Here is a 27,279-nt window from a genome sequence, read left to right on the forward strand (position 1 = left end):
AAGGTAGTTGGACTAATCAAATATCAAAGTGACTTTCCTACTTTTACTAGCTAGTCAATTTTGTTCGGTTATTCTTTGTTAACTTGCCATTTTCAAATTAAAAAATTTTCAATAATTTATTAGTTGCACTGTTTCAACATTTTAGAATATGCCGTGTCAAACTAGGTCTTAATTAGCTTAAGAAGAACAAAATTGGTTCAGTGACAATGAATATCTCGAGGAAAAAAACAAGACCCTTGAAGTTAAAACATTTCATGCGTATGGTAATTCCAAAACTGCATCACATGTGATCAACAAGATTCTGTGTCCTCATCCTCTTTATAAGCCATCAAATATTGTTTAGATTTCTTTGTATATAGTCCTCTTGTGAGAGAGAGAGTGTGTGCTAGAGAGAGAGAGAGAGAGAGAGAGAGAGAGAGAGAGAGAGAGAGAGAAAGAAAGAGAGAGAGAATGGTTTCCAGGGTTCACAAGAGAACAGCCATGTACAGGAACCTACAACTGCTTCGTTCAATCACATACTCCCACTCGGTGATTACTCTGAAACATCTCTTTCTTCTCAATTTGCATGCCATTTTCCCTCGTTAAGTTTCTGGATAAACTTCTACATGCAGAATCCACTTTAAAATAGAGCAACACCCATTTGATTTCTATCATACTCATCATTTTCTTTTTCTCTTATTCAAAATATTTCAACCCCCATTAATGAAAACTTCTGGGGAGACTTTATTTAATCCCACTCAGTAGTGTTAACATTTGAATAGAAGCAGGTACTCACTTTGATCATTTCTTTTCTACTTGTGTGTGTATATCCTGTACCAGTGAGAGATATATATTTTACTATCTCATTTCTAGCTAGTTGCTGATATTTTTTCCTCTAGTAATGGTCAACAATTGAAGATTATATTGAGATATGATGGAACGTTTTCCGTATTTATACAGCGCCGTAAAGCCACAGTGTTATTGGATGCGTTAGAATACATGCAAGATTTAAAGCAAAAGCTGCAAGAATTGAACCAGTTAACAGTGGCAACAGCACGGGAAATCGTTGACTATGATCCAATGCCTAAGGTATACAAACCTGATCATATAATTTATGTTTTGAAAAGAAAGTATTTTTTGTATTAAAAGCAGTTAAGAGGAAATATTTAATGTCCTATTAACTTAGCTATGCACTTGGTGCATAGGATAGAAAATCTATTAGTTAATTCACATGTTTGTGATAATTAATTTGTGCTTGTTATTAATGGATTTTGTAGCTTAAAGTTGAAACGCAAGAAGGGGGCTTTGTAATCAAGGTGCTGAGTCAAACAAGTTGTCAGGGGTTACTGGTGTTCATATTGGAAGCCTTTGAAGAGCTGGGCCTTGGGGTGCTCCAAGCTAGGGTTTCTTGTGTGGACAACTTCAGTTTAGAAGCTGTTGGAAACAAAGTAATTAATGATATCACAACACACACACACAATTATCTAAATCATGACAATCAAAAGTTCAAAGATAATAGTCTTAGTAGAGTTTGTCCTATATTTTATTATTTTAAATTTAATATATATATCTTTACTTATTATTAATTGTGTCTAGATATTGTACTCATATCATGACTCCCCCTTATTTGTGGTTATATTTTAAACTTGTTGGTGGAGCCACTGATTGAAGCGACTAATGATTTATTATGGATATTCCAGGAGAACAATGAAGATACTCGCCCTTTGGATGCACAATTAATTGAACAAGTAGTGTCTCAAGCTATTCAAAACTGGAGGGAAGTTTCACAGATATAGTTATCCAGCAACTATTGCCATGATTATAAGAAAAACTATGATCTTGCTTGAGTTTCCTTGTTGATTACAATGCTTACTCCTTTAAATATAGGTTGAGAATTCGCCTATATGATGGATGTTTTGAACATATAAGATAATGGTCAACTTTCTGGAGATATCAAACATATATACAAATTTCTTCTCTCCTTAAATTTTAGCGAGCTGAGAATAGAGGTTTAATTTCAGAATATGAACTATTCACCATGAGTTTTCTCATAGTTATGTGAATAATGTTCTGGTATAATCGATGAAATAATTAAAACGAAATATTATAAATTGGAGAGCATGTAATAATGGGGACGCCACAGCCTTACAATATTCTATTTTTAAAAAAAAAGAGAAATATTAATTTTCCGCAGAAAAAAAGCTAGGTCCAAGGAAATTGCATTAAAATAAATTTGTTTATTTTATTTTGTATACATCTACTATGATCTTAGTAGATATTCTTCATAAAACGAACTACTTATTTTTATGAATGCTAAATAATATATTTAAGATCAGATTAGCTAAATACTATATATATTTTTATTTATCAACTTTTTAACTAATGTCCTTAATGAGACCCTGTTTTTTTTTTTTTCATAACTCTTTTAGTTGAGAGTCCTATCAATGTTTGAATATTCATTATAACCCGTTTTAAGAATTAAATTAAAGTTCATTTTGAAAGAAAGCTTCAGACTTTTCATTGACAAGTTTCCAAAGACAACATGTTATTCAACAAGGCTATCCACAATGAGTAAATACAATCTCAATCCTCTTTTTGTGGTTCTTCTATGTTTCATTATTACCATTCTAACCAGCAAAAAGTAAAATAAAGATGTGAAAAATGTCGCCGCTGTTAAAGTCCTAAAATATTAAAATATTAAGAGTAATTTTCCTGTGACATGAGAGTATGTGGTAGTAGTCACTCACGTTACAAAATATATACAATTTTTTTCTTAAATTATAAAATTTTAAGATGGGTCACAATGTGAGTGCTTGAGATCAGAAATACACTAACCTATATAGGTTGTATTTGTTATATGGGTTCCATGATAAAAGGTTGGTTATGTTATGTTGCATGAGTATATAAAAGTGTTTTTTGTAAGTTGAACTACAAGATTTAAATTACTACAGTTCGGAACTTGGATTGTATTAATTTTGAGGAATAATATATTATGTCCAAATCTAATACAAAAAATAAGTTTCATTTGAGGTATATAAAAAAAATCTTATGATAAATATTTGAATGATATAAATTTTATATACTATGTTACATGATAAAATATAATAGATTAAATTCTATATTTTATTTTTATAATTAAAACTTATTTAAAAATTAATCTTTGTATTTAAAAAATTTATATTTTATTTTTTTATAAGCATTTTATTATGGTTTACTCTTTGTTATTAATTTGCATTTTGATTCTGTCTTTAATCATGTATCATACTAGGAACTAAAATATAATAAAAAACTTGTACAAAGATTAAAACATAATTATTTTTAGTATATGAACTAATTGATAAATAAGTATTAGTTACAAATAATTCTTTTTTTGAATTTATCTAAAAAAATATTAAAAATAAGGTATAAAATAATATCATGTTGGTGTTATATATTCTTTTAAAAATTATAATTAATTAAAATATATAATTGATCCTTATATTTTACATATTTACATATTAGTTCTTATACTTTAAAAAAATTGTATTTTAATTTTTATATAAATATTTTGTTATATTTTATCCTCTTATATCATTATAACAATAACATAAATTAAAATGTGATAAAATATTCAAACTAGAACATAACATTTTTAAATATAGAATCTAATTCATAAACAAATATTGACTATAAAGATTAAATATATAATTTAACTAATATATTATACTTCTTAAGTTTTCGTTTTGATTTTTAATTTTATAGGTAATATTTAGGTTTTGATCGATCTTAATCTGAATAATCCAACACCATTAATTGAAAATAAGATATTTGGGTCACTTGTCACTTAATTTCTAATTTTCTACCAATTAACTATTTTTTTTTTGGGGGGGGGGGGTGGGTGGTTTAAAAGCCAGTTTATTCTTAATTGTTTATTTTCATTCTGACAACTTTTCTGTTAGTGGGCTTTTACATGTCTGATCCAAAAGCTGATTGCAAACCCAATTAGCAGCTCATCAGTCCTCTTCTATAGTACTTTGTGATAAGAACAATCAGATTCACTGTTCATATGAAATTTATTTTGAGAAATGGGCCATTTATACAGAAGATTAAAGGCCCATCAGGAAAGGCCCATTTAGGCTCCTCCCTATCTTCTTCTTCTTCCTTTTCGTTAAACCCTATAACTGTAACACTACTGTCCTCTGTTCTGCAACAACCAAACTTCAACGTTACGACGTCGTTTTCAGAGGGAATCATCATGAATCCCTCACACACTCTCATCCCTTCTTCTCACCACCACCCTTCACTCCTTCCTTCTCCCTTCGTCCCTCTCCGCTCCTCCAAACGACACCGTTTCAGGGTTTCCTTCCCTCGCTGCTCTTCCACCACCTCCCCTCCGCCGCCGCCGTTGCCGCCGAAAGTCCCAAAGGACCTCAATGGACTGGAGCTCGTCGTTGATAAGCTATCACCGCCGCTGCGGCTGGCAACCTCCGCCGTCGTCGTTGCCGGAGCCATCGCCGCCGGGTACGGCCTCGGCTCTAAGTTCAGCGGGAGCCGGAATGCGGCCCTCGGCGGTGCCGTCGCTTTGGGCGTGGCCGGCGGCGCCGCCGCGTACGCTCTGAATGCGGTTGCTCCTCAAGTTGCTGCTGTGAACTTGCATAACTACGTGGTAGGGCTTGATAACCCTTCCATGTTAAAGAAGGAAGATATTGATGGAATCGCCAACAGGTTTGTTTGAATTGCTGTTATGTTTTTTTTTTTTGTTTTTGTTTAATTTATTTTATCAATTAAATTTGTTATATCTTTGAAATTCTAATTTTGGATTCAGAGGTAGTTGTGGTCCAGTGTTTGTCAGTTATCGTTAACTGACGGTGATTAAGTAATTTAAATTGATTATGAAAAGAAAATTTTTAATTGTATAAATCTAATTGTTTTGATTCTTTTTCAATGGTTAATTTTGTAGGTATGGTGTTAACAAGCAGGATGAAGCATTTAAAGCAGAGATTTGTGATGTATATTGCCAGTGAGTGACAAATCAAGTTTCTATTGAGTTTCCCGTTTCTTGTTATATCTCTGTATATGTGTGTTTACTTAGTGTGACGATGAGATTATGACTGACATGTCTGTTGAAGTTTTGTGGTGAATGATTAATTTGCATTGACTTTTCATTAAGGTTCGTGTCTTCTGTGCTTCCTCCTGGTGATGAGGAGCTTAAGGGTGATGAAGCTGATAGGATCATCAGCTTCAAGAATTCTTTAGGAATTGATGACCCAGACGCAGCTGCTATGCATATGGAGGTATTCTTGTGTGTTAATGGTGTGCACGGTCTTGGAGATTGAGTACTTTTATTGTCATTAAGGAAAGCAGTCACTTATGTTACTGGTTTGATGCTTGTTGATGGCCAGATTGGTAGGAAAATTTTCAGGCAAAGACTTGAAGTTGGGGATCGGGAAGCAGATATTGAGCAACGCCGGGTAAGTCAATTCAATTGTACTATTCTTAGCCAATAGATGGAAATACCTATAGGGATTTAAGTGAATTCTTGGAACTTGACCATGTTAGTGTCTCTCCAGTGCAGGCATTTCAGAAGTTGATATATGTGTCAAATATTGTTTTTGGAGAAGCATCATCCTTCCTTCTACCATGGAAGCGTGTTTTCAAGGTCACTGATTCTCAGGTATTTAATTACATATTTATCAGATTATACACGTGTCATGTATTGTGTGATATGGTTTTTTGTCATGCAATCAGACTGGGAAAATCACTCTATTATCATGTACAAGTTTTTTTGCAAAAACAAAGAACTAACATTTTGCTGCATAAATCGCACATTTCCATTTGTCAACAGTCAAACTACGCTGACATTGATTTAGTTTCATCTTTTTGTCATCATTTAATTTGCTTTTCTAGTCATTTTTCTTTTGCTATGCTATTATTTTTGTTTTTTTGACTGCAATAATACATGTTGTAGGTTGAAGTTGCTATACGTGACAATGCCCAAAGATTATATGCTTCCAAGCTCAAATCAGTTGGCAGAGGTAATTATGCATTATGAAATGCATTTAGAGCTTTAGCTCTTATTGTAATGAAGTAGTTAATGCTCCAGTTAATCCTCAAGTTAAGTTGTAATTTTTGTACTTTGATTTTATATATCAAAATAATTATGATGTTTTTGCTTAAATTACAAGAAGATAGTTTGGTACACTTGGCATCAATCAATGTCTGTTAATGTCAAGAAACAGTTTGTATATTATGCTTTTCTTTAGTTTATTATGTATATGTTTGTCTTATTAAATAAAGTCTTTTTATGTTCTGATTGCATTCATCTGATAAGTTTATTCTGAAATCTGTAATTCTCTAAGATAACTGTTACGAAACATTTCTTGCCAGATATTGATGCTGAACAACTTGTTACACTGAGAGAAGCACAACGCTTGTATCGCCTTTCTGATCAGGTGTATTTCTTCTTTCATAGATAGAACTTTTGACTGCTTCTCATTTAATATCCCTTTCTTTCACTATTAAAGAGTTCCACGGGGAAATAATCTACTATGTATTAACCAAGAACAAAATTTCCTTTGAAGCTTGCTGAAAACTTGTTTAAGGAGCGCACACGGAAATTGGTTGAGGAAAGTATTTCAGTTGCACTTGATATACTGAAATCCCGCACAAGAGCTGTGTAAGGGTTCTAGTTCTCCAAAAAAGTGTATCTTGTAGTATTTTTATTTTTTGGCACTCAATGTTGGTGGATTTTCCTGACTTCAGCTACTGTTTTTGTTGACTGATTTGATCACTATTCACTACAGGTTTTCATTAATAGTTGAGCTTCTGTTTTCTGATGTCCCCACAATGATTTTATTTGCAATCTCTTAGGGTTTTTATAGATGCAAGCAATTTGCAAATTAACAATTTCCACTTCTAATCAATTTAAAATCTTTTAGCTCTGGAGTTAGCCAAGCTGTAGAGGAGCTTGATAAGATATTGACTTTCAATAATGTACTCATCACATTAAAGAACCATCCTGATGTGGATTGCTTTGCCCGAGGTGTTGGCCCAGTTTCTTTACTGGGTATGTTTCCTGACTGACTTTATTTTATTATTTTTAGTCTTGTTCTACTTCAGGTATTTTATAAGTTCTTTATGTTGACTCTAATTTATTTTCGCTTGGCACAGGTGGTGAGTATGATGGTGACAAAAAGATAGAGGATTTGAAACTTCTTTACAGAGCATATGTTGCAAATGCTTTGTCTGGCGGTCACATGGAAGATAACAATGTAAATGGCCATTTCATCCATTTAATATATGGAATTCTTAATATATCCATTTTTTTTTATAGAAACTAATAATCATTTGAAGTTGAGTTTGGATAAGTATTTTCTCGAGTCAGAATATTGCAATTATTTCATTGAATGTGGTGACATTATAAAATGGATGGATATTTGGACAAGATAAATGTAATGGGCTAGCTGTGAATTGGAGCTCTATCCCTATGATTTCGATATATAATTTGGCTTCCGAATACTTAAAGTAAATGCAAGTGCAACTCTGGATTCGATTTGACCATTAATATTGAATGAAGCTATGCCTATAGTGAGCCTTCCTGGTCTTTCTTTATTCTCTATTTTCTGCCTTGTATTTTCACTTCTACATGGTGCCAAAGCCTGATTGAACAGGTTGTTTTGAATTCAATCCTTGTTGCCATCATTCTCATCATAAATATTTCAATTTAAGGTAGAATTTGTTTTCAGCACCACTACATGTTTGTTGTTTACCATGTTTCACTGCTAGTGGGTTTTATTTGGTAGGAGCATTTTGATATTGTAAAATAATTCCTTTGTCCTTGCTATACAGCTTTAGCCTCAAACTTTGAAGTCTGGTAGTTTTTTAACATTTAAAATCTACAATCATAAGATCCTTCCTTGAATGTACTTTTGTTCATTCTCTAATTCTGTTTGTATGGTTGATCTCTGCTAAGCACAGACACATGACTGATAGATTAAGTTTGTGTTTTGAAATTTGACATGTATATCTGGTTTATTTTTCTTTACTCAAACACTACTATTTATAAGACACAGCTTATTTTCTAATATATTTAACATATATTTCAGCTTGTTGCGCTAAATCAGTTGAGGAATATATTTGGGTTGGGTAAACGTGAAGCTGAAGCCATCACACTTGATGTTACATCAAAAATATATCGCAAACAACTTGCACAGGCTGTCTCAAGCGGTGATTTAGAAATGGCAGATAGCAAGGCAGCATTCCTTCAAAATTTGTGTGATAAATTACAATTTGATCCACAAAAGGCTGGTGAAATTCATGATGGTAACTTGTTCTCTGTTATCCTTGTTATGTTTACAGTAGCTGGAATTTTACCAGAATTTTGAATCTGTTGTGTTTTAAGGTTATATTTATGTGGTTCTTAATCTTAAGATTGTAATATCTTAATTTTGTATCTACTTTCCTAGTTGTTGTCATGCTTCTCTTTTTGCATAATGTGACTGTTATCTTCCTTCTGTCATTTATTTTATTATTTTAAAATCTAACTATATTTTTTTATATTAAGAAATATACCGGCAAAAGCTTCAGCAATTGGTGGCTGATGGGGAGCTCAGCGATGAAGATGCTTCTGCTTTGTTAAGGTTACGTGTTATGCTCTGTATACCTCAACAGACTGTTGAAGCTGCTCACTCAGATATCTGTGGCAGTTTGTTTGAAAAGGTACTGTGTTTCTTTCTTCCTCTATAGTTCATTGATTATGTCTACTTAAATCCATGCATCCTTTTGTGAATCATTTATTGTGTGAGGATGCCAATCTTTTCCATTCTCCATGACCTAAGGTTTGTCCATGGTTGTTGCTGATTTGTACAGCTAGAAATTAATGAAAATGGTATGTTGCTTCTAGAGACAGTGGAACAGAAGAGGTTTCTACAGAGCATCGTTTCTTGCCATTTATTTCTTTAAGTTCTTTTTCAAACTTTATTCTGCTCTCTATTTGGAATGTTAAAATGGGAAGTCACATTTTCATGTGGTGATGATGCACTCATTTATCTGTAGCTTGGTGATAGAGACCCTGAAACTGTTTGCTGTATCATTTATCTGATACTTGAACTGTCATAATGTTTGTGCATGATTGAGTTTGTCAATATTCTCTTGAAATGTGTTTCTTTGGAACTGCTAGTCTGAAATTCTTGTAATTTATTTAGCCTCCTATTTGCTCTGTAGACATGTATCTACATACTATTCTCTTGCATCCAAGCTGAAAAGGAAAGCTAAATTTGTAGTTAGTTCAGATATTGTTGTGTGAAGAACATGTATTCTTTTGATTTTACTGTGTTGCAAGTGTGTTTCAATTTATGCCGGATTTATTAAAGAATTCGAGTCATGTTTTCCTTAATAGGTTGTCAAAGAGGCAATCCAATCAGGTGTTGAAGGATATGATGCTGAGATCAGGAAATCAGTAAGAAAAGCAGCACATGGCTTGCGACTAACCAGGGAGACTGCTATGTCTATTGCAAGCAAGGCTGTGAGTATCTATTTTTCATGAAATTAGACACCTGCTTATGTATTTGGATTTGAAATGGGTTTAACTTTTGCTCTATCGTTTTTTATCACACTACAGGTAAGGAAGATATTTATTAATTACATAAAACGGGCACGGGCAGCTGGGAGTCGTACAGAATCTGCAAAAGAACTAAAGAAGTTGATAGCTTTCAACACCTTGGTCGTGACCCAATTGGTGAAGGACATTAAAGGGGAGTCAGATGATGAATCAACTGAAGATCTTGGAAAGGTTGATGTGATACAAACTGATGATGAGGATTGGGATTCTCTTCAGACCCTGAAGAAAATAAGACCAGACAAAGAACTTTTAGCAAAGATGGGAAAGCCTGGTCAGACGGAAATTACTCTTAAAGATGACCTTCCAGAAAGAGACAGAATTGATCTTTACAAGATATACTTGCTTTTCTGTCTAACTGGTGAAGTGAAACGGATTCCATTTGGTGCTGAAATCACTACAAAGAGGGATGATTCAGAATATATTCTTCTAAATCAACTTGGTGGTATTCTTGGTTTGAGCGGTAAAGAAATAGTCGAAGTACATAGAGGTCTAGCAGAGCAAGCTTTTAGGCAACAAGCTGAAGTAATTTTAGCTGATGGACAGTTGACAAAGGCCAGGGTGGAGCAGCTTAATAATCTGCAGAAGCAAGTTGGGTTACCTCAAGAATATGCTCAGAAGATAATCAAGAATATAACTACAACCAAAATGGCAGCTTCCATTGAAACTGCAGTAACTCAAGGGAGGCTGAATATTAAGCAGATAAGAGAACTTAAGGAAGCCAGTGTTGATATAGACAACATGGTATCTGAGAACCTGAGAGAGACCCTCTTCAAAAAAACTGTTGATGATATTTTCGCATCAGGTACTGGAGAGTTCGATGAGGAGGAAGTATATGAAAGAATCCCATTGGATCTCAGCATCAATAAAGAGAAAGCTAGAGGTGTTGTTCATGAGCTTGCACGAACTAGGTTGTCGAATTCACTCATTCAGGCTGTGGCACTATTAAGACAGAAAAATCGGCAAGGAGTGGTAAGTGATTTTCTGAAGCTTCATGTTCAGAAATTGTAATATATTTCTAGATTTTGTTGGGTATAGTCCAAGTGTGACTGTTTCTCGACTTTTGTACAGGTTTCTTCACTCAACAATATGCTTGCTTGTGACAAAGCGGTGCCCGCACGGCCACTCTCATGGGAAGTGCAAGAGGAGGTTGCTGATCTTTACGCAATATTCACGAAGAGTAATCCAACTCCGGAAAAATTGTCTCGTTTGCAGTATCTGTTGGGCATAAATGATTCCACAGCAGCTGCTCTTCGAGAGACGGGAGATAGATTGCTTAGTGATACTGCAGAGGAAGAGAACTTTGTATTCTGAGAGTTGTAACAGATACTTGTCAATAAGCATATTTAAGAAGTAGCGAGCCCCTTACCAATCAACCAACTTTGATTTGCCATATTGTTTAAAGGTGCAAGAAAAGAAGAAAATCATGATATAGAGTCGTGGAAATGATGACACGCAGATTTAGCCTTAGAAATCGGAATTTCAGATAGCCATTATATATTGATTGTTCAATTTATTCATATTTTTTAAGATCACACGAGACAATTTTATTCGAGTCGAAAAGGTGCACAGCAAAATCATGGCGGGGTTAGTGCTCCCAGCGAGAACTCTTTTCTGGTGTATCATTGAAAATGATATTAAGCTTCGTTAAAACAAGTGAGGAGCTACGTTTGATGAGGGAGGCTGCACTGTATTATTATTATTACTACTATTGTGCGTGGGAAGAATGGGTTATTTTTGCCAATGAAAATTCAACGCCATCATAACATTTACCATAAGGAGAGATGACAGTAATTCGAAAAGGATTTTGGTTGCACATTGCAACAGCTAAAGTGGTGTTAATTTAGATTCAATTAGGTTGTAGGATTTGTAAAATTATTTCTTCAAAAAAATTGACAAAAAAAAAGTTCTTTATATGCCTAATTATGAAATTGAATATGCAGGCATTAATTTCAGTAGTATTCCTCGTTTTATAATTCTCTATTATATTTATCCAAGGAGAGTTTCTCAATTACATAGAAGATAATGACAAAATTAACGCCTTTGCAATTTCAAGATTTTGCATTGATAATTAATTTAGTCCTAAAGTAATAATTTATGGAGGATATAAATTACACTCAGTTCCTTCATATGTATTTAGTTGGTCAGAGAAGACTCCATATACGTATTTTCATTGGTCAATGCAATTGTTGAGGTTCCTGACATGGACTATCTGAATTGAAAAATTGCACATTCAAGAACTTTAGGCCTAATTTTTATCATTCAAGAAATAACATAACTGATTTAGGGAGTAATTTAACTAGTTACCCATTTTTGTATACTTGCACCGCTGCACTCTGAAAGAGAGCCCAAAAGAAAGGTGTAAACCATGAATTTAGTTAGTGGGGTGTTGGGCAACAGTAAGTAGGTAGTCATCATCTTGCTTCTTATATTCCATTTCGACTGCTTGCTTGCAAATTCAAATGAATGGAGAAAGTAGAAATCAATATTCCAAATTTATCAAAATGTGACACAAAGGATAAACGGTGGACCTCACCTGAGACATTGAATATGCTAGTGATGAATGAAAAGTCAATGTACGTATAATGCTAACTTCTAATTTGTTAGAGAATGCCAACTTATGATGTCATTATAAACTCTTCATCAGCATGATCTTCTCTCAAACCACTTCAAATATGAACCTTTTAGACCCTTTTTGTATTTAACGTTTACTTTTGTTATTATTATTAACATTATCATACATGTGGAATGTTCTTAAGTTTGGCAGATTGGCAGAACTTGGTTCCAAGTTTGGGAAATAATTTTGTTGACTAACTTGATTCCTTTAATCTCATGTTCACATTCCAAACTCCAATAGTTTATGAAAGAAAAGCACGACATACAAGGACCCTTGTACAATTTTTCCTTGTACAATTTTTCCTTTAGTAGTGAATAGAAATATGGTGACTACTATTCGTTGGGTATTAACATTTAATTTTCTTATGGTAGAGGTGTTGAATATATAAGTTGGTAGCTAGCATTTATGACTATTATTGCTCAGTATTACGTTATTATCCAAGCATGCTGGAGAAAATTAGTTATTGGAGTTTGGCATTCTAAAAGCAAATTAAACTTCACATGTCAAAGCATTGAACCAATTTTTATTTTAAAAAATTAGTTTTTCCTTTTGCTTTGGCCATTGCTCTACACCTTAATTTTGAATGTGAAATATTTATTTCAAATACTGAGTATCTCTCTCTTTGATTCGTTTTCACATGCCCATAACACTAACATTAAAGAAATACACAGTAGTAAATTACAGTTAATGGCAAAAACAAAGAATGCGATGCATGCGACCCAAAGTCGTTTAAAGTATACTTTATTTTCCCTTGATTATTCCTGTGTATATCTAGTGTGTTGTGCTTTATATCCAGGGTATGTTTGTTAATATATTATCACTTTATAATACAAAAGGTTGACGTGACATTCAAATTTATTGTTTATTATTTTAGTGCCGCAAAGAATTTTTCAAAAGAGAACAATTTATATATGTACTTCAAACCTTCTTCATTACATTTGCAGCTTGGCAAGCAAAATTTTCCAAATCTACTAATTCAATAAGGAATCAATTTTCCTTTTTTCCATCAACTTTACAACTCAAAATAATTAAGCAACTAGTAGTAATTAATAAAATGGGAGAATTTGGTTGAAACCCAATAACCCATATGTGGTGTTTCTTTTTCTGGTATTTTGACTAAATTATATTAAATTAAATTGATCATAACAAAAGAGACAAAATAATGTTGCATGAAGTCCAAAATGGAGCGCGCATGCCTCTATAAATTAAGCTCGAGGATCAGTGTTTACTCAAAGAATATCCACAAGTTTAAAACTTGACCTTCACAATTCTCATTGCTAGTGTTGGTGATTTTTTGGACTATGGCTTTCAACTCACGTTATGACATATTTTGCTTCTCTATTTTGTTTCCCCTTTTTGCTATAGCTTCTGCTCAGCTATCTTCAGATTTCTATGGAACAACATGCCCCAAAGCCCTCTCTACCATAAAATCTGCTGTGCTGAGTGCAGTTAACAAAGAGCATCGCATGGGCGCGTCCTTGCTCCGTCTTCATTTCCACGATTGCTTCGTTAATGCACGTTCTATATAACTTCTTTCCCTCATCCTTCATCTCCCTCACTCATGCCAAATGCATGCATTATTCTTATTCACTCACCTTGCACAAAAATGCATGTACATATATATGACTTCCAAAGTATTATATTACAACTGAGTTTTAAACAATTAATAATACTAAATTTTTATTAAATACTTTTTATAACTTTAATACAATAAATGTGTTTATTTATTTGTTTGTTTATTTTTTTTAAATGCTTAAAGAAATGCTGGAGCTAACAAAACCCTTACATATAAAATAATAGTTTTATTAATATCAATTATTAGAGATGAGTTTAAGAAAATAATAAATTTTTATTGACTTCGTCATGGAATAGAATGTAGCTAGCTAGTATGCGTTGCTTGCAATACACATAATTTACTAGTATAGTGGAGAATATTTGTGTCTTTATTGAATGTTATGAGTGGTCTTGTAGGGATGTGATGCATCAGTTCTATTAGATGACACATCGAGCTTCACCGGAGAGAAGTCAGCTGGTGCAAATGTGAATTCTCTGAGAGGTTTTGAAGTGATTGACGACATCAAAAGTCAGTTAGAGACTGCTTGTCCTGGAATTGTTTCTTGTGCAGATATTGTTGCTGTTGCTGCTCGTGATTCTGTTGTAGCAGTAAGTTAATTTAATTAATACAATAATCAATATTTGAACTCATAGAAACCAAGATAAATAAAACAGGAATACACACACATCAGTTTTAAAATTATACTGTGTTTATTAAAAAAAATGTCTTGTATAGGAACAATTTTAATTTATTATACTCTACTAAGATTGAATATATTCAGACCTGTTGCACTCATTAATTGGCATTTTGAATCTTTTATTAGAAATTCATGTATATCTTGAAATCTTAAGTATGATTAATTGAAGGATTTTATTTTTTTTTACTTCAGCTTTAGAATTATAACAAATACTTCTATTTTTTAAAATAAAAAAATATTATTAATATTAAGTGCTGGAACTCAACTTTAAAGTTAATGTTTAACACTTTATTTTTAATTTAATTAAAGCTTTTACTTATTGGTATTTTGATGATATCAGTTGGGTGGTCCATCGTGGACTGTTGGGTTAGGCAGAAGAGATTCAACAACTGCAAGTAAAGATGCTGCCACTAAGGATATCCCATCCCCATTAATGGATCTCAGTGATCTCATATCTGCCTTTTCAAATAAGGGGTTTACCACCAAAGAGATGGTAGTCCTCTCAGGTAAATTAAAAATACATGAAAAAAACTTTCAAGGACTTTCATTTATATCTAATTAATCAATTTATATCATGATTAAGGACCTTTTTACCAAAATTTGTGTATATATCTTTAGGAGCACATACAACAGGGCAAGCCAAATGCCAATTCTTCAGAGGCCGCATTTACAATGAAAGCAACATTGATTCAGATTTTGCAACGTCAGTGAAATCAAATTGTCCAAGCACTGATGGTGACAGCAACCTCTCCCCTCTTGATGTCACAACCAATGTGTTATTTGACAATGCTTATTTCAAGAATCTAGTAAACAAAAAAGGGCTTCTACATTCTGATCAGCAACTTTTTAGTGGTGGTTCTACAGATTCTCAAGTCAGTACCTATAGCACCAGCCCTTCAACTTTCTATGCTGACTTTGCTAGTGCCATGGTCAAAATGGGAAACCTTAGTCCTTTAACAGGGAACAATGGTCAAATTCGTACTAACTGCCACAAAGTTAATTGAAACTGATGAGCAAAACATGCTTATTTTAAGTCACAATCTTTCATGTATTGTGGTATTGCTTAGAGTGTGTGTGTGTGTGTGTGATGATATTTAAGTATCTGAATCGTAAGGTGTGGTAGTTGTCTGTCACATGTAGTTCTCCTTAAATTTATAATTGGATGCTTTCAATAAAGACTTAAGAGTTATGTTATTTGTCCCTTAACAACAAAAAGTAAGTGTTGTTATTCTCCTATCATTTTCGTGGTGTAAAAGGTTACAAGAGTTGCATCATTACAATAGAATCCCTGAACAAGTTCTCATCATTTTGTAATGTTAAAATAAATCAACAATTATTATATACATTTTTTTATTCAGAATAATTAAGTTAAATATATATGTGTCAACAGCAGCACTCTGAAAATAATATACTATTTTACATAGATTTAATGGCATGATAACCAATTGAAATTTTAACTACCGGAATTCAGTCAAAGAAGCTGCTCCTGCATTTCAGTGGAAAAAAAGTGAGCTTACAAAAAATGGAAGTTCTTAAATTTTGCAATTGGACTGTTAGAGTCCAATAGGTTTGAGCCCAACTACTGGTTTTGTCATACTTCGACACAAAATCACTGTAAGGTCTTCATTTTTTAGACATATTACCATTTATTAATAATACGATATAGAATTACTTTTAGTAAAATATAAATTTTTTTAAAAGTATCCAATCTGGTAATTTTGTTTTGTATCCTCAAATAAATTTTGAATTTTAAAATAATTTTAAACCAGGTCACATCATTATGGAAATCTGCATCAAAAGAGAAAAAAAAAAACACAGAAATACATGAAACACCAAAAGGCATAATTTCACGTAATATTGCTCTCTCAACAACTAACTAAATTATTAGCAGTGCCTCAGGGCAATCTTTGTCGTAAAAATCAGCAGTGAGTTGTGCATATGAACGAGAAAGAAACACAAGGAAATATAGGAAATGAGAAGCCATTTTGTTTGTACGAGGCTCAATCGATCTTAACACATCAACAAGGGTATTGATGTGTGTTCATCGATCTAGGTATGGCATAAGATCTATATATATATATATAGAGAGAGAGAGAGTACTTGCTTATGTGCTTAAGTTATCTACATAATATATAGTTTAGATCATTGTGATCCAAGAGGGTTTCGCTCAATACTCTATACATTGCATGCAATTATCAGTGCATTGCATGCCACGAAAAGGGGGCCGGGAGAGTTTCATGCATATTATATAAGCCAAAAGAATGTTAAAAATAAACAGTAGTGAAGAAATTTTTAATAATCTTGTCCTCAAAAATAATTTAACGTGTATTCAAGAATATAATAAAAATTTATATATATTAAATTATGAGATAGAACAAAATTTAATATATTAATAATATTAAATGTTATCCTTTTCACTTACAATTTATTATTGTGTATTGAAAAGCACACTTTAAGAAAATCAAAATATAAATTATATTTACACAATATTAAACACGGATTTACGAAGCAAAGAAAAGTTAACGATGGAAAACTATAAATAATTGGTAAAAGAGACAGAAAAAAAATAAAATTGTTTTATAAAATTAAATATTATGGATCAAGGACATTTTAATTTGTGCAAATTACAAAACACACCAAAAATTGGGATCGTGATTTAAACTGATTGTTTGATTTATACGTACTTTAATTTCCCTCGTCAATCTCTTAAATTATCTCAAAATTAGTATATATATATATATATATATATATATATATATATGTATGTTTTCTCAAAAAAACAAAAAATTCTGTAAAGCTTTGTCAATCATAAACATATCAAATTATGAGCAGAGACAGGGAAAGAGGAGAAAACCTTGTCTTAAGAATCTGCTATTACACGCTTTGTACGTCACTGTGGAGTGGGTCGTGCAAGTAACGAAGTGAAAAAAACTAAAACAAAAATTATATTCATATGCACTGAAAGAGGTTGAGGAGTGGTCATGACTTATAAAGCGTGGACAGTATCACAGAATATTATAAATTATTTTATTTTATTTTATTTTCAATATAAATTTTATTTTGTAAGAAACTTAAGATTAAAAAATAAATATAATAAAATAATATATTATATTTATTATTTTGATATGTATCAAATTAACATAAAAAATATATATTCAGCTATTGTATTTTTTATTTATCATATTTTTTTTATTTTATCATGCCCATCAAATAAGTCTATTTAATTTTAATTTTCAGGTGAGAAAAATTATGTGATTTGATATTTAATAAAATATATTTTAGGTTAAATTTACATGAGAATCAAATAAAAAGTTAATATAAACTTAATATATTTACAATTCGATTTGATTTAAATTTATATATAAAAATTTAAATTGACTTGAATAAAAAATTAAGTTTTTGGTTGTTAATTTTTGAAAATATAATTTTTTTAAAAATATTTTAAATCGATTCTTAAACACATTTAGATCGGTATAAAAAAAAAAAAAAACTAAGTAGATATTAATAACTAAGTACGCAGAGCGTGTGACATGCATCTCCACTTCATAATTCATTGGTCTCCATCAAATAGATTAGATGATATTGTATAGTTAGTCCAAATGTAATTACAGTAGGAGCATACGGATTCCACGTAATTATTGGAGCTTTCTTTGTGTATTCTTTCACTTTGACCAGATATGTAATAATGCTCTCTAAAATGTTACATAAACGTTACGCGATTAGCATAATTAACAGCTGTTTAATTTTCCCTTATTTTATACTGCAGGCCAAGTTGCCCTGCAAAATATGATGAGTAAAACATCTTTTATACACTCAATCTATGCCCTAAGATTAAGGCCATGAATGGAGCCTTATATATCTCATTTGCAAAAGATTTGGAGCACTAAGCATACCATATAGTTAAGGCAAAGTTTAATTCAACTAAATGTCATTTTAATAAAATAAGGCATAAATAAGATTTTAATAGTTTGAAGTTTACAGTTTTTTTATTTTATTTGGATCCAATTTTTTAGATTTTATTGTCCCAAGGAATGCTCACTCAGTACTACCTTTCATGGTGTAATTTTTTTTTTGGGACTGCATTTGTAGAACAGTTGACCCCAAAAAAAATGATATTATCTTGAAGAATTGACCCTGATTAAGGTGACATCTGGTCATGTTTGACAAAGTAAAATTGATTACAAATGATCTTGAATTTATTATACATGTTTATATTCAATGGAGAATTTGTTAATTTACATGAAATATAAATGAAGCGCTGTATTAATACAGAAATGATTGGGCTAGATTCCATAAAATGTAACATAAATAAATATAATAATTCCCTTAGTCCACGAATCCAAAACACTTACAAACTGTTGCATAAGCACTCAACAAAGATTTCTTTTCGATACTTTTGGTTCAATATATAGCAATTGAACCTGGCATTATTATACAACTTAGTAATAAAAAAAATTAAATAACACAATCACCGACAGTTAAAAAATTACATGCATATGCAAGGCTTAGTTCTCTTGACATATTATAAAATTTATAGTACTTTTTCTTACTCTTTCAACATTTATTGTGGTCCAAACTTGTGAGATGCAATATTAATTAATTAAATTTTCTGCAATTGCGTCTGATCTCTCCCTTCTTATGAGTAAGAGGATTCATGTTACCCATCTTGATCATAGAAGCTTTAAAATCTTCAGCAAAAGCCAAAGGGTTCATGCTATATAGTTCAACCAATTTGTCACTTTCACTGCCATTTCCCTTGTAGAGTTCTTGATCAGAATGAAGGAGACCCTTTTTGCACAGCAATTCCCTATAGTATGAGGTATCAACCATTGCAGGAGTTGGATCCAATGGACGCAAATTGTTGTCACCACCAACTCGTGGACATTGTTTCTTCAAAGAGGTTGCAAACATGCGGTCTATGTTGGTGTCATTGTAGATGCGGTCCCTGAAGGTACTGCACCTAGCAAACCCAATGGTGTGTCCGCCAGAAAGTGCCACCAAATCTTTGAGGTCCAATCCATGAGAGTTGAAAGTAGAGAGAAGCTGTGAGAAGTTGAAGAATGGTGGAGGAAGGTTGGTGTTTGCTGCATTCCTGCTTGCAGTTCTTGCATCTCTTCTTCCTAGTAATACATTGTACCAAAGTCGTGGACCCCCCAACTGTTCACAGAAAGAGTTATGTTATTTTACTAATTTTACTATTATTTTAAACATTTGTATATATATATACTTACAATCACAAAATTAAGTAGGGTAAGGTTTCACTTTACTAATAACCCTAGGACAAAATTAAACTTCGATAATAATCAAATGACAATATATTGATTTTTTAAAAAAATATATATATTTTTAATAAAAGTGAGTTGATATTAAAAAAATGAATGTTATTTTTTTAATTTAAGAAATTAGTAGCAAGAATGTACATAACGTAATTTAAGGTTTTAATGTCCTAACAGAAAGCACTTTGTTATATACAGCTGTAATGAAAAGTTTGTTTGTATATAATATACTTACTATGGATACAGAATCACGAGCAGCTATAGCTAAGATATCAGCACATGATACCACAGGACGTTTGCAAGCTTTATCAACCGCTGCTTTAATCTCATCAACCACATCAAAACCTCTTATTGAATTCAGATTTGGTAGGGCTGTTTTCTCGCCAATGAAGTTTTTGGTGTCATCTAGCAGAACTGATCCGTCACACCCCTGTGCTTCCAAGGATTGAACAAATCATGAAATTAATTATTATATATTATATATAGAAAGTGACAATCATTTTCATGTCAGTTTCAAGGTTTTCTTTAATTCTTAATAATTAAGGGTGATTAGACTTTAAATAAGAATAATTTATTTTATGAATTTAATGTTTGATCTAACATTCCCTTGTGAATTAAGTGGAAAGCCTTTTTATCTTACCACGTTTTCTACAATTGAGGTGTGAGAATAACGTTTCAATCTAAACATGATTTTGTTCAAATGATTCCCAAACATGTTAATTAGCAGTTGATCAATTTGAAGCAACTGTTTAAGTTTCAACGTAAAACCAAAATAATCGTGGCAAGAAGTTGTTTACATGAAGATAATCGGCTCCATTGGTATAAAATTACACTTTGACAGTAAAAGCGTTTGAAAAAGTAAAGGATCATAGTAAGCTTTATCAACTACAAGGGTTGAAGTACCTCTTGTAAAGGCAAAAGCTACAGCTGAACATGGGGCTAGCAGAATCGAAAAACTTATATTTGTGTAAACCATATATATCAATTAATTGACCATATATATACTAATAAGTTTTCAATTATGATTTCTACAAATTAACATAGTTACTCGACCACAGTCCACAGTATTCCAATATTGTATGTCTAAATGTATGGCATTAAAACATAAAACTAATTACACCAACGACATATAAGAATATCATACATTATTTCACACAAAAACTTACATTAACAAAGCAGTCATGAAAATGCAAACGTAGCAATGATGCTCCCATGCGCCGTTCACGAAGAATTGCTTGATAAACGACTGATCTTATGACTGGCAGTGCCTGAGGACAAATTTTCTTATAGAAATCAGGAGTAAGATGTGCATTGGAAGGGATAAAAACTGTGGTCAAAGTGACCAATACAAGCACAAGCAATGATTGGAGATGTGAAGCCATCGTGTTATAATTGTGCTTGAGCTACTTTATTATTGCTTTGGCTAGCTACGAATATGGTTTATATAGAAAGAAGCAGGCCACAAGCCATCGAGATTAATTAATTACTTAATTAATGAGTTTACATGCTTGGTCTCTATATATCACATAATTCTTTATTTCATCATATGTATACATAATAATACAACTGGATTTTGGGCCATAACATTGCCCCATCCACGTTGGCTAGAGATCGAAACTATTTAAACTCAACTGGTTTTTATGTTTATTTTTTTTATAAGCCTGAAGTCAAGTGATTTTATACGTATATTCATGTAAATGCAAAGTTAGTAATGTTATAACATATAGAGTAAAATAGGAAGCTACTCATATTTAGGCCTTAAACAAGATACTAATCACGCTTTCACAACTTTTGAAACACTGGTTCATCTCTCGCCGAGGTTTATGCAAATTATTATGATGGTACAATTCTCTCCCTATAATGTTAGTCATTATAATTCTTCAATTTATTATGATTTATAATTTTAATTATTTAATAATTTAATAATTTAAATATTATATATTTTGTTTAATTATCATACATTGACTAACATTCATACAAATAACTCAAATATAACCGGACAACTCACGAATAGAGTAGGAAGCTACTTATTAGGCCTTAAATAAGATACCAATGCGTTTTCACAACTTTTGGAATACTATTTCATCTACCAACTTTGTTTTGTTATTTTCCACAACTTGATTCAATCAAATATATAACAATTTTTTTTCATATAGAATTTTAAGCATTAAAAATGAGTAAATATTTCCAATAATTAATTAAAATATGACATTTTATTTATTTAAATAATAAAAATATCAAAATAAAATATAATAAAAGTCTTAATGTTAGAATATAAGATTTAATTTAAGCATATAAAAATAAGAAAGATTGAATATGAGCAATTAAAACTAAAAAAAATAAAAATTACATTATGCCATTAAACTTTTTTTATATTGGATTCTAAGCATAAAATAATTTAAACTTTCCAAATAACATAATCTTCAAAGCCAATTGCGAAGAGGCATCCGATCCTCAAACATTTAGACGAGAAATTCAATGCAGAACATTTGAACATGGCTAGCAGTGAGCTGGCAGCTATGACCCAAACCCTTTTTTTTTTATTTTTCTTGTTAATGAATAATCTATTGTTTATAACAGATATTAATATAGAAGCATGCTGTCAAATGCTATTTATTGATATTTAAAATTAATATGTGATATATGGCAATAAATATAATACAAGAGGTTGGCATGCCGTTTCCAAAAAATAATGTTCATAACATTCTAGTGGCAGTTGGTCATATCGTAGTTATCTTTGTTCCAAATTTATTTTGGTTTTCCTGTCTTAATCATTTGGTTTTAGGGTATACTTAATTGCTTTTGCGTGTAAGATGTATACGAATAACTTTTCAGGACATAGCAGCGTGTAACACCTTGAACTCCATCCCATCCTGATTTTGCTGGGTGGACCTTCGTGTATTGTTTATATAATTTTTGTTATATTATTTTTATTTGACTTTTAAATTAGAATAAAAACAAAAACAAAAACAAAACGTACTGTTATGATATTCATTTTAACACATTAATTGTGTTGCTGTTTTTATACTTTTTTTAAATAGGATATGGAGTAGAATAAAAGTATTTTAGATTGGAGAAAGTCGAATGAGTTTCTTTTTAACATGTTTCAAGATTGTAGTTTGAGAAATAAAAATATTTTAGAATGATTGATGTGTTATCCATAAACTTAAGAAAATATTTTATACTTTCTTTATATTAATGTTTAATTAAACTACTAACTTCATTATCTGTAAATCTAAAATTAATGTTGAAAATTATTTTATATGTAAAAGAGAATTTTAAATTTTTGTAATTGCAAAAGTCACAGTAGATTTTATCATACTTTTATTTTTATTTATAATGCAATAATCAATTATTAACACAAATTTTTAGATTAAGTTTAAGATGTTGGATGTTTCTCTATTACTCGTATTTACATTTTACTCCTGAAAAAAGACCACTAAAAAAAATAGAAAATTGCTTTTATTGATACTGCTTGATCATACTTGTTAAGCCAATTTCCATTGATGAACTTATTAACGCATAACTAATCATATTTGTGAAAGGGGGGGAGGTGCAATTTGTAATTCGAAAGTGCTGTTGGGTTGCCAGATTTGACTTTATTCCTTTTGTTTTTAGAAGCATGTGACCGTACAGTTTTACAAATTAAAACGTACAAGTTTTAGATCATAAATTAGAGAAAAACATGCTAATGCATTGGACATCCAAAATTCCATGATAAAGTCAACAGTAATAATGATAAATACACATATCATTTCACATCAATACAGTATTCACCATTTGATTAATTTTAACGGAGTTTACCTCATTTTTCGCAACTTATACTCTTGTATTATACCATGTAATTAACATTTTTATCTTCTAATTTCAGAGCCATGAAAAGAATGCCAAAATGTATATAATCAGTAGGAATTATCTTTTTCAATTATAGATGCAGATGAAGGCTCTTACTTTTCTTGGATTTAATGCATCGAAGCTCATGATAATAATGAATTCAGTTATATTATAGTTTGAGCATTTAAATTATATGACATACATAATACAAACAAGGATAGATAACCTGCTTGATGTTATCCTAAAGGCTGTCAAAGGCATTATTAAAAGTTAGTCTCTGCAACCCCTATTTATCTTCTCATAAGATACTTTTGACGCTAATCCTGTGAAATAATATTTTTGCTACTACATATATACTGTTCCCTGAAATTTCAAGCAAACATAAATTTGTTAATTACATGCCAATTAATTATTTGTTCTTAGCACTGACCACCAGAGGTGGATTCAGATGACAGTTAACCATACACACTATATTATTAATCAACAAAACACGACAAGCATAGCCTATCTAACCACAAGTTGGTGATATCTTACCATTGCATTAATTAGCTAATAATATACAAATTAAGTTACATGTTTGGGAATTAAAATTAACCCAAGTACTCTTTTTCTTTTTCCCTTTTTTGGGTCAATTAAGTAGCACAAGTACTCATGTGTGTGACCCTTTCTGTAGCCGTGAACTTAGGGGAGTGGGGGTGACAATTTGGGGATAATTATTAAACATACATAAACAGAAACTGTAGTATGGTAGTGATACCAAACAAATTGTGGAGGCTATAGAGACAAATCATCTATATAGTACGGGTATGAGACAGAACATGTTCAGAAGGCCATAGAATCTATCAACCACTATAATTTTTTACTGTTTTTTTCTTTCGTCATTTATGCCATATTTCCACGAGTGGAAAGGAAATATGGAAGAGAGAAAATCCATGATGTGTTTTCTTTTATTTAGTTGAAGAAAAAATAAAGAAAAAGGAGATAAAAGAAAGTTTGACATAAAAATTAAAATTTTAAAATTTATTTTTTTCTATTTTGAATTCAATTTTTTCTCTCTCTCATCATTTTGTCTCATCTCAGATAAATAGTGAATTATAGTTAGGAATAACAATAACTAGGACCAGGTAGAGTAGTATTACGGTAATCATCTCTATATTGTCTTTTAGAAAAATTAATTCAATTTGTAAGTTTCTAAATTATATATTGAAAAAAAAGTATAGTATATAACTAAAAAAGAAATATTTAAAATTGTAAATATAAAAATAATAAATATGTTTATGTTATTTGAATATAGGGTAAGGTTGACTATATATGATCTAACAACTATATGCTACTTTCAAAATATGTATCCTACCTAGAACTATGATCCTGCATGATATAACACAGCTGAATTCTATCTTTTCATTTCTTTTTAATTTTTGGCATAAACTTTAATATATAGCCTTTTTTTCTGAAAGGAAGCAAGCGGAAAATTGTTATGATGGAACATAGGTACTTTTGGGTGACTGTAAGCTTGGTTTGGATATCCTTCCAATGTCCAAACTTACTCTTACATAGCCTTTATTTGGAAGAAATCAGCTGAACTATTGTACAAGTAATGTATACCTAACCTTATACTAAAAGGGAAGGTATCGACCTCTTATTCATGTCTCCCTTTTGCCATGTTTTTTTGTTGGGTGGGGGATGGTTGTCAACTTCACATTAATTATAAGCATGACATTCAGCTTTAGTAGTGGAGAACATTTTGGCAGAAGCTTAAACAAACAATAACACCAAACAGTATTAAAATTTATTTAGGGTAAAGGAAACTAGGAGTTAAACTAAACAAGTTCCAACTTGCTTTAAACATCAAGCAAATGACTCTACAAAGAAGAAAAAGATAATAGACAAAATATTTGTGTTCCGGTAAGGCTAAGCTTTTGCAATATTCCGGCAGTTTCATAATAATAATAATAATAAGTGTATTAATCTTTGAAGGGATGGGAAAGATAGAAAAAGAAGAGAAAAATAAGAAAAAATAATTGATGTTACAAATAATGTAATAAGAAAGAGAAAAATACAGAAAGGTATAAAATATGTATAGAAATTAAGATGTAAATAAATTGGAATTACAATTTCATAAATAACCTTTGTCTGGAAAAATTTTCGGTTCATGTTTAACTCTAATTATATATCAAATAGTTCAAATAATAAAGAAAATGAATAAAGCTTGACTGACAAAAAGTAAACATAACTAAGCACTAATTTAATATTAGTTGGACAAGTGCAAATGGTTTGAAGGGAACTCTAAAATAATATAATAAATCAAGATGTTGTAGAAAATTAACAAGTGACATAAGTAATATAACAACCAAAACTAAGAGAAAGAAAAGGCACTAATAAAGGAGACAAAACAAAATAATATCCTTGGCAAAACCCTGCAGAAGTTTTGTTTTTCTTGGATCATGGCTTCCCAAAACTTTCACCAACAAGTAAAATAAGCCCAAAAAGAAGCGTATGTGTGTAGATATATGTGGATGCAATCAAAACACACAAATAGTTACATAAGCACTCAACAACATATTTGAATTATACCAGCTATCATTCTTGATCTTAACAATCAATCGAAATATTACAAGTAAAACATTCACTGACAGTAATGTGCAATAATTTTAATTAACTTTTCTACAATTAAGTTTAATTCTGTCCTTCATTCCCAGTGAGGGGCTTCATGTTACCCATCTTGATCATGGAAGCTTTAAAATCATTAGCAAAAGCAAAAGGGCTCCTACTATGTAGCTCTACCAATTTGTCACTTTCATTACCGTTTCCCATGCAGAGTTCTTGATCAGAATGAAGGAGTCCCCTTGTTTATGTTTGTTCTGATTTTGCATGATATTTCACGTATTTAGCATCACCTTGTTCGTGGTATATTGATTTTGTTCTCAGTCTTGATCTTGTTCCTGTGTTTTTGTAAGGTCTTAGTCCTAAACTTGTTATTGGTCTCTTTCTTAGTCTTGGTCCTGTTCTTGCTCTTGTTTTTGTTCTTGTAGGTCTTATTTGTGATGTTGTTCTTGTTTTCATTTGTGTTCATGTTTTTATTCTTAATCTTGGTCTTGTTCTTGCTCACATTTCTGTTCATGTTTTTTTATCTTCATCTTGTTTTCTGGTTCGTGCTCTTGTTCTCGTTTCTTGTTCTTGCTGTCATTTGTGTTCGTGTTCTTATTCTTGATCTTGTTTTCTTGTTCTTGCTCTTGGTCTCGTTTTGTTCTTATTCTTGATCTTGTTTTTTTGTTTTTGTTCTTGGTCTAGTTTCTTGCTCTTCCTATTTTCTTGTTCTTACTTTCATTTGTGTTCAAGTTCTTATTCTCGATCTTTGTTCTTGTTTTCTTGTTTCTGCCCCTGATCTTGACCTTGGTCTCTTGGTTATGTTGTTAGTCTCATTTCTGTTCTTGCTCTTGGTCTTCGTATTGTTTTCTTGGTCTTATTTTTGGTCTTGATCTTGGTCTCGTTTCCTTGTTTCTGATCTTGTTCTCGATGTTGTTCTCCGTCTTTTTTTCTTGCTTTTGCTGTTGGTCGTGATCTTGTACTGTTCACCTTTTTTGTTCTTGCTCTTTCTTTGTTTTCTTTTTCTTGGTCTTGTTCTTGCTTTCATTTGTGTCCATGTTCTTTTTTTAGCTTGATCTTGATCTTGTTCTTGGTCTCATTTCTTGCCCTTTCTTTTTTTCCGATTCTTGTTCTTGTTTT

At 31.6% G+C, this 27,279-nt stretch overlaps 4 protein-coding genes across 4 annotated transcripts; 3 read left to right on the plus strand and 1 right to left on the minus strand.

The window, feature by feature from the left end:
* The first annotated feature begins 393 nt into the window (after nucleotides 1-393).
* On the plus strand, nucleotides 394-1,923 carry LOC113851375. The gene is made up of 4 exons (XM_027481839.1): nucleotides 394-528; nucleotides 940-1,068; nucleotides 1,257-1,427; nucleotides 1,680-1,923. The coding sequence occupies exons 1-4, from the start codon at nucleotides 451-453 to the stop codon at nucleotides 1,773-1,775; spliced, it is 474 nt and encodes a 157-aa protein (XP_027337640.1). The 5' UTR covers nucleotides 394-450; the 3' UTR covers nucleotides 1,776-1,923.
* Nucleotides 1,924-4,066: 2,143 nt separating this feature from the next.
* LOC113849136 (protein TIC110, chloroplastic-like) lies at nucleotides 4,067-11,531 on the plus strand. The gene is made up of 15 exons (XM_027478803.1): nucleotides 4,067-4,683; nucleotides 4,919-4,978; nucleotides 5,129-5,252; nucleotides 5,361-5,429; nucleotides 5,534-5,632; nucleotides 5,927-5,993; nucleotides 6,346-6,410; nucleotides 6,540-6,634; nucleotides 6,897-7,024; nucleotides 7,129-7,229; nucleotides 8,064-8,280; nucleotides 8,522-8,676; nucleotides 9,356-9,481; nucleotides 9,578-10,546; nucleotides 10,646-11,531. Exons 1-15 carry the CDS (start codon nucleotides 4,214-4,216, stop codon nucleotides 10,886-10,888), a joined length of 2,988 nt encoding a protein of 995 aa, XP_027334604.1. The 5' UTR covers nucleotides 4,067-4,213; the 3' UTR covers nucleotides 10,889-11,531.
* Nucleotides 11,532-13,492: 1,961 nt separating this feature from the next.
* LOC113849534 (cationic peroxidase 1-like) lies at nucleotides 13,493-15,447 on the plus strand. Its single transcript, XM_027479502.1, has 4 exons — nucleotides 13,493-13,705; nucleotides 14,163-14,354; nucleotides 14,784-14,949; nucleotides 15,062-15,447. Exons 1-4 carry the CDS (start codon nucleotides 13,493-13,495, stop codon nucleotides 15,445-15,447), a joined length of 957 nt encoding a protein of 318 aa, XP_027335303.1.
* Nucleotides 15,448-19,039: 3,592 nt separating this feature from the next.
* LOC113849848 (peroxidase P7-like) lies at nucleotides 19,040-21,101 on the minus strand. The gene is made up of 3 exons (XM_027480051.1): nucleotides 20,886-21,101; nucleotides 19,955-20,149; nucleotides 19,040-19,600 (listed from the first exon to the last, which is right to left on the minus strand). Exons 1-3 carry the CDS (start codon nucleotides 21,099-21,101, stop codon nucleotides 19,040-19,042), a joined length of 972 nt encoding a protein of 323 aa, XP_027335852.1.
* Between the last annotated feature and the right edge of the window lie 6,178 nt (nucleotides 21,102-27,279).

The sequence above is a fragment of the Abrus precatorius genome, unplaced genomic scaffold, assembly GCF_003935025.1.
Source record: "Abrus precatorius isolate BTA unplaced genomic scaffold, Abrus_2018 Scaffold9, whole genome shotgun sequence".
In the NCBI taxonomy this organism is placed as follows: domain Eukaryota; kingdom Viridiplantae; phylum Streptophyta; class Magnoliopsida; order Fabales; family Fabaceae; genus Abrus; species Abrus precatorius.

What these genes read in the sequence shown, in the direction of transcription:
- LOC113849848 (XM_027480051.1), bottom strand. Translation starts at nt 21,101, where the DNA reads ATGGCTTCACATCTCCAATCATTGCTTGTGCTTGTATTGGTCACTTTG. An exon ending in TTCATGACTGCTTTGTTAAT is followed by an intron (nt 20,150 to 20,885) that starts GTAAGTTTTTGT and finishes TTGGAAGCACAG; the next exon opens with GGGTGTGACGGATCAGTTCT. An exon ending in CTCGTGATTCTGTATCCATA is followed by an intron (nt 19,601 to 19,954) that starts GTAAGTATATTA and finishes TTCTGTGAACAG; the next exon opens with TTGGGGGGTCCACGACTTTG.
- LOC113851375 (XM_027481839.1), top strand. Translation starts at nt 451, where the DNA reads ATGGTTTCCAGGGTTCACAAGAGAACAGCCATGTACAGGAACCTACAA. An exon ending in CAATCACATACTCCCACTCG is followed by an intron (nt 529 to 939) that starts GTGATTACTCTG and finishes GTATTTATACAG; the next exon opens with CGCCGTAAAGCCACAGTGTT. An exon ending in ACTATGATCCAATGCCTAAG is followed by an intron (nt 1,069 to 1,256) that starts GTATACAAACCT and finishes TGGATTTTGTAG; the next exon opens with CTTAAAGTTGAAACGCAAGA.
- LOC113849534 (XM_027479502.1), top strand. Translation starts at nt 13,493, where the DNA reads ATGGCTTTCAACTCACGTTATGACATATTTTGCTTCTCTATTTTGTTT. An exon ending in TCCACGATTGCTTCGTTAAT is followed by an intron (nt 13,706 to 14,162) that starts GCACGTTCTATA and finishes GTGGTCTTGTAG; the next exon opens with GGATGTGATGCATCAGTTCT. An exon ending in AGAGATGGTAGTCCTCTCAG is followed by an intron (nt 14,950 to 15,061) that starts GTAAATTAAAAA and finishes ATATATCTTTAG; the next exon opens with GAGCACATACAACAGGGCAA.
- LOC113849136 (XM_027478803.1), top strand. Translation starts at nt 4,214, where the DNA reads ATGAATCCCTCACACACTCTCATCCCTTCTTCTCACCACCACCCTTCA. An exon ending in ATTTGTGATGTATATTGCCA is followed by an intron (nt 4,979 to 5,128) that starts GTGAGTGACAAA and finishes CTTTTCATTAAG; the next exon opens with GTTCGTGTCTTCTGTGCTTC. An exon ending in TCAAGGTCACTGATTCTCAG is followed by an intron (nt 5,633 to 5,926) that starts GTATTTAATTAC and finishes TACATGTTGTAG; the next exon opens with GTTGAAGTTGCTATACGTGA.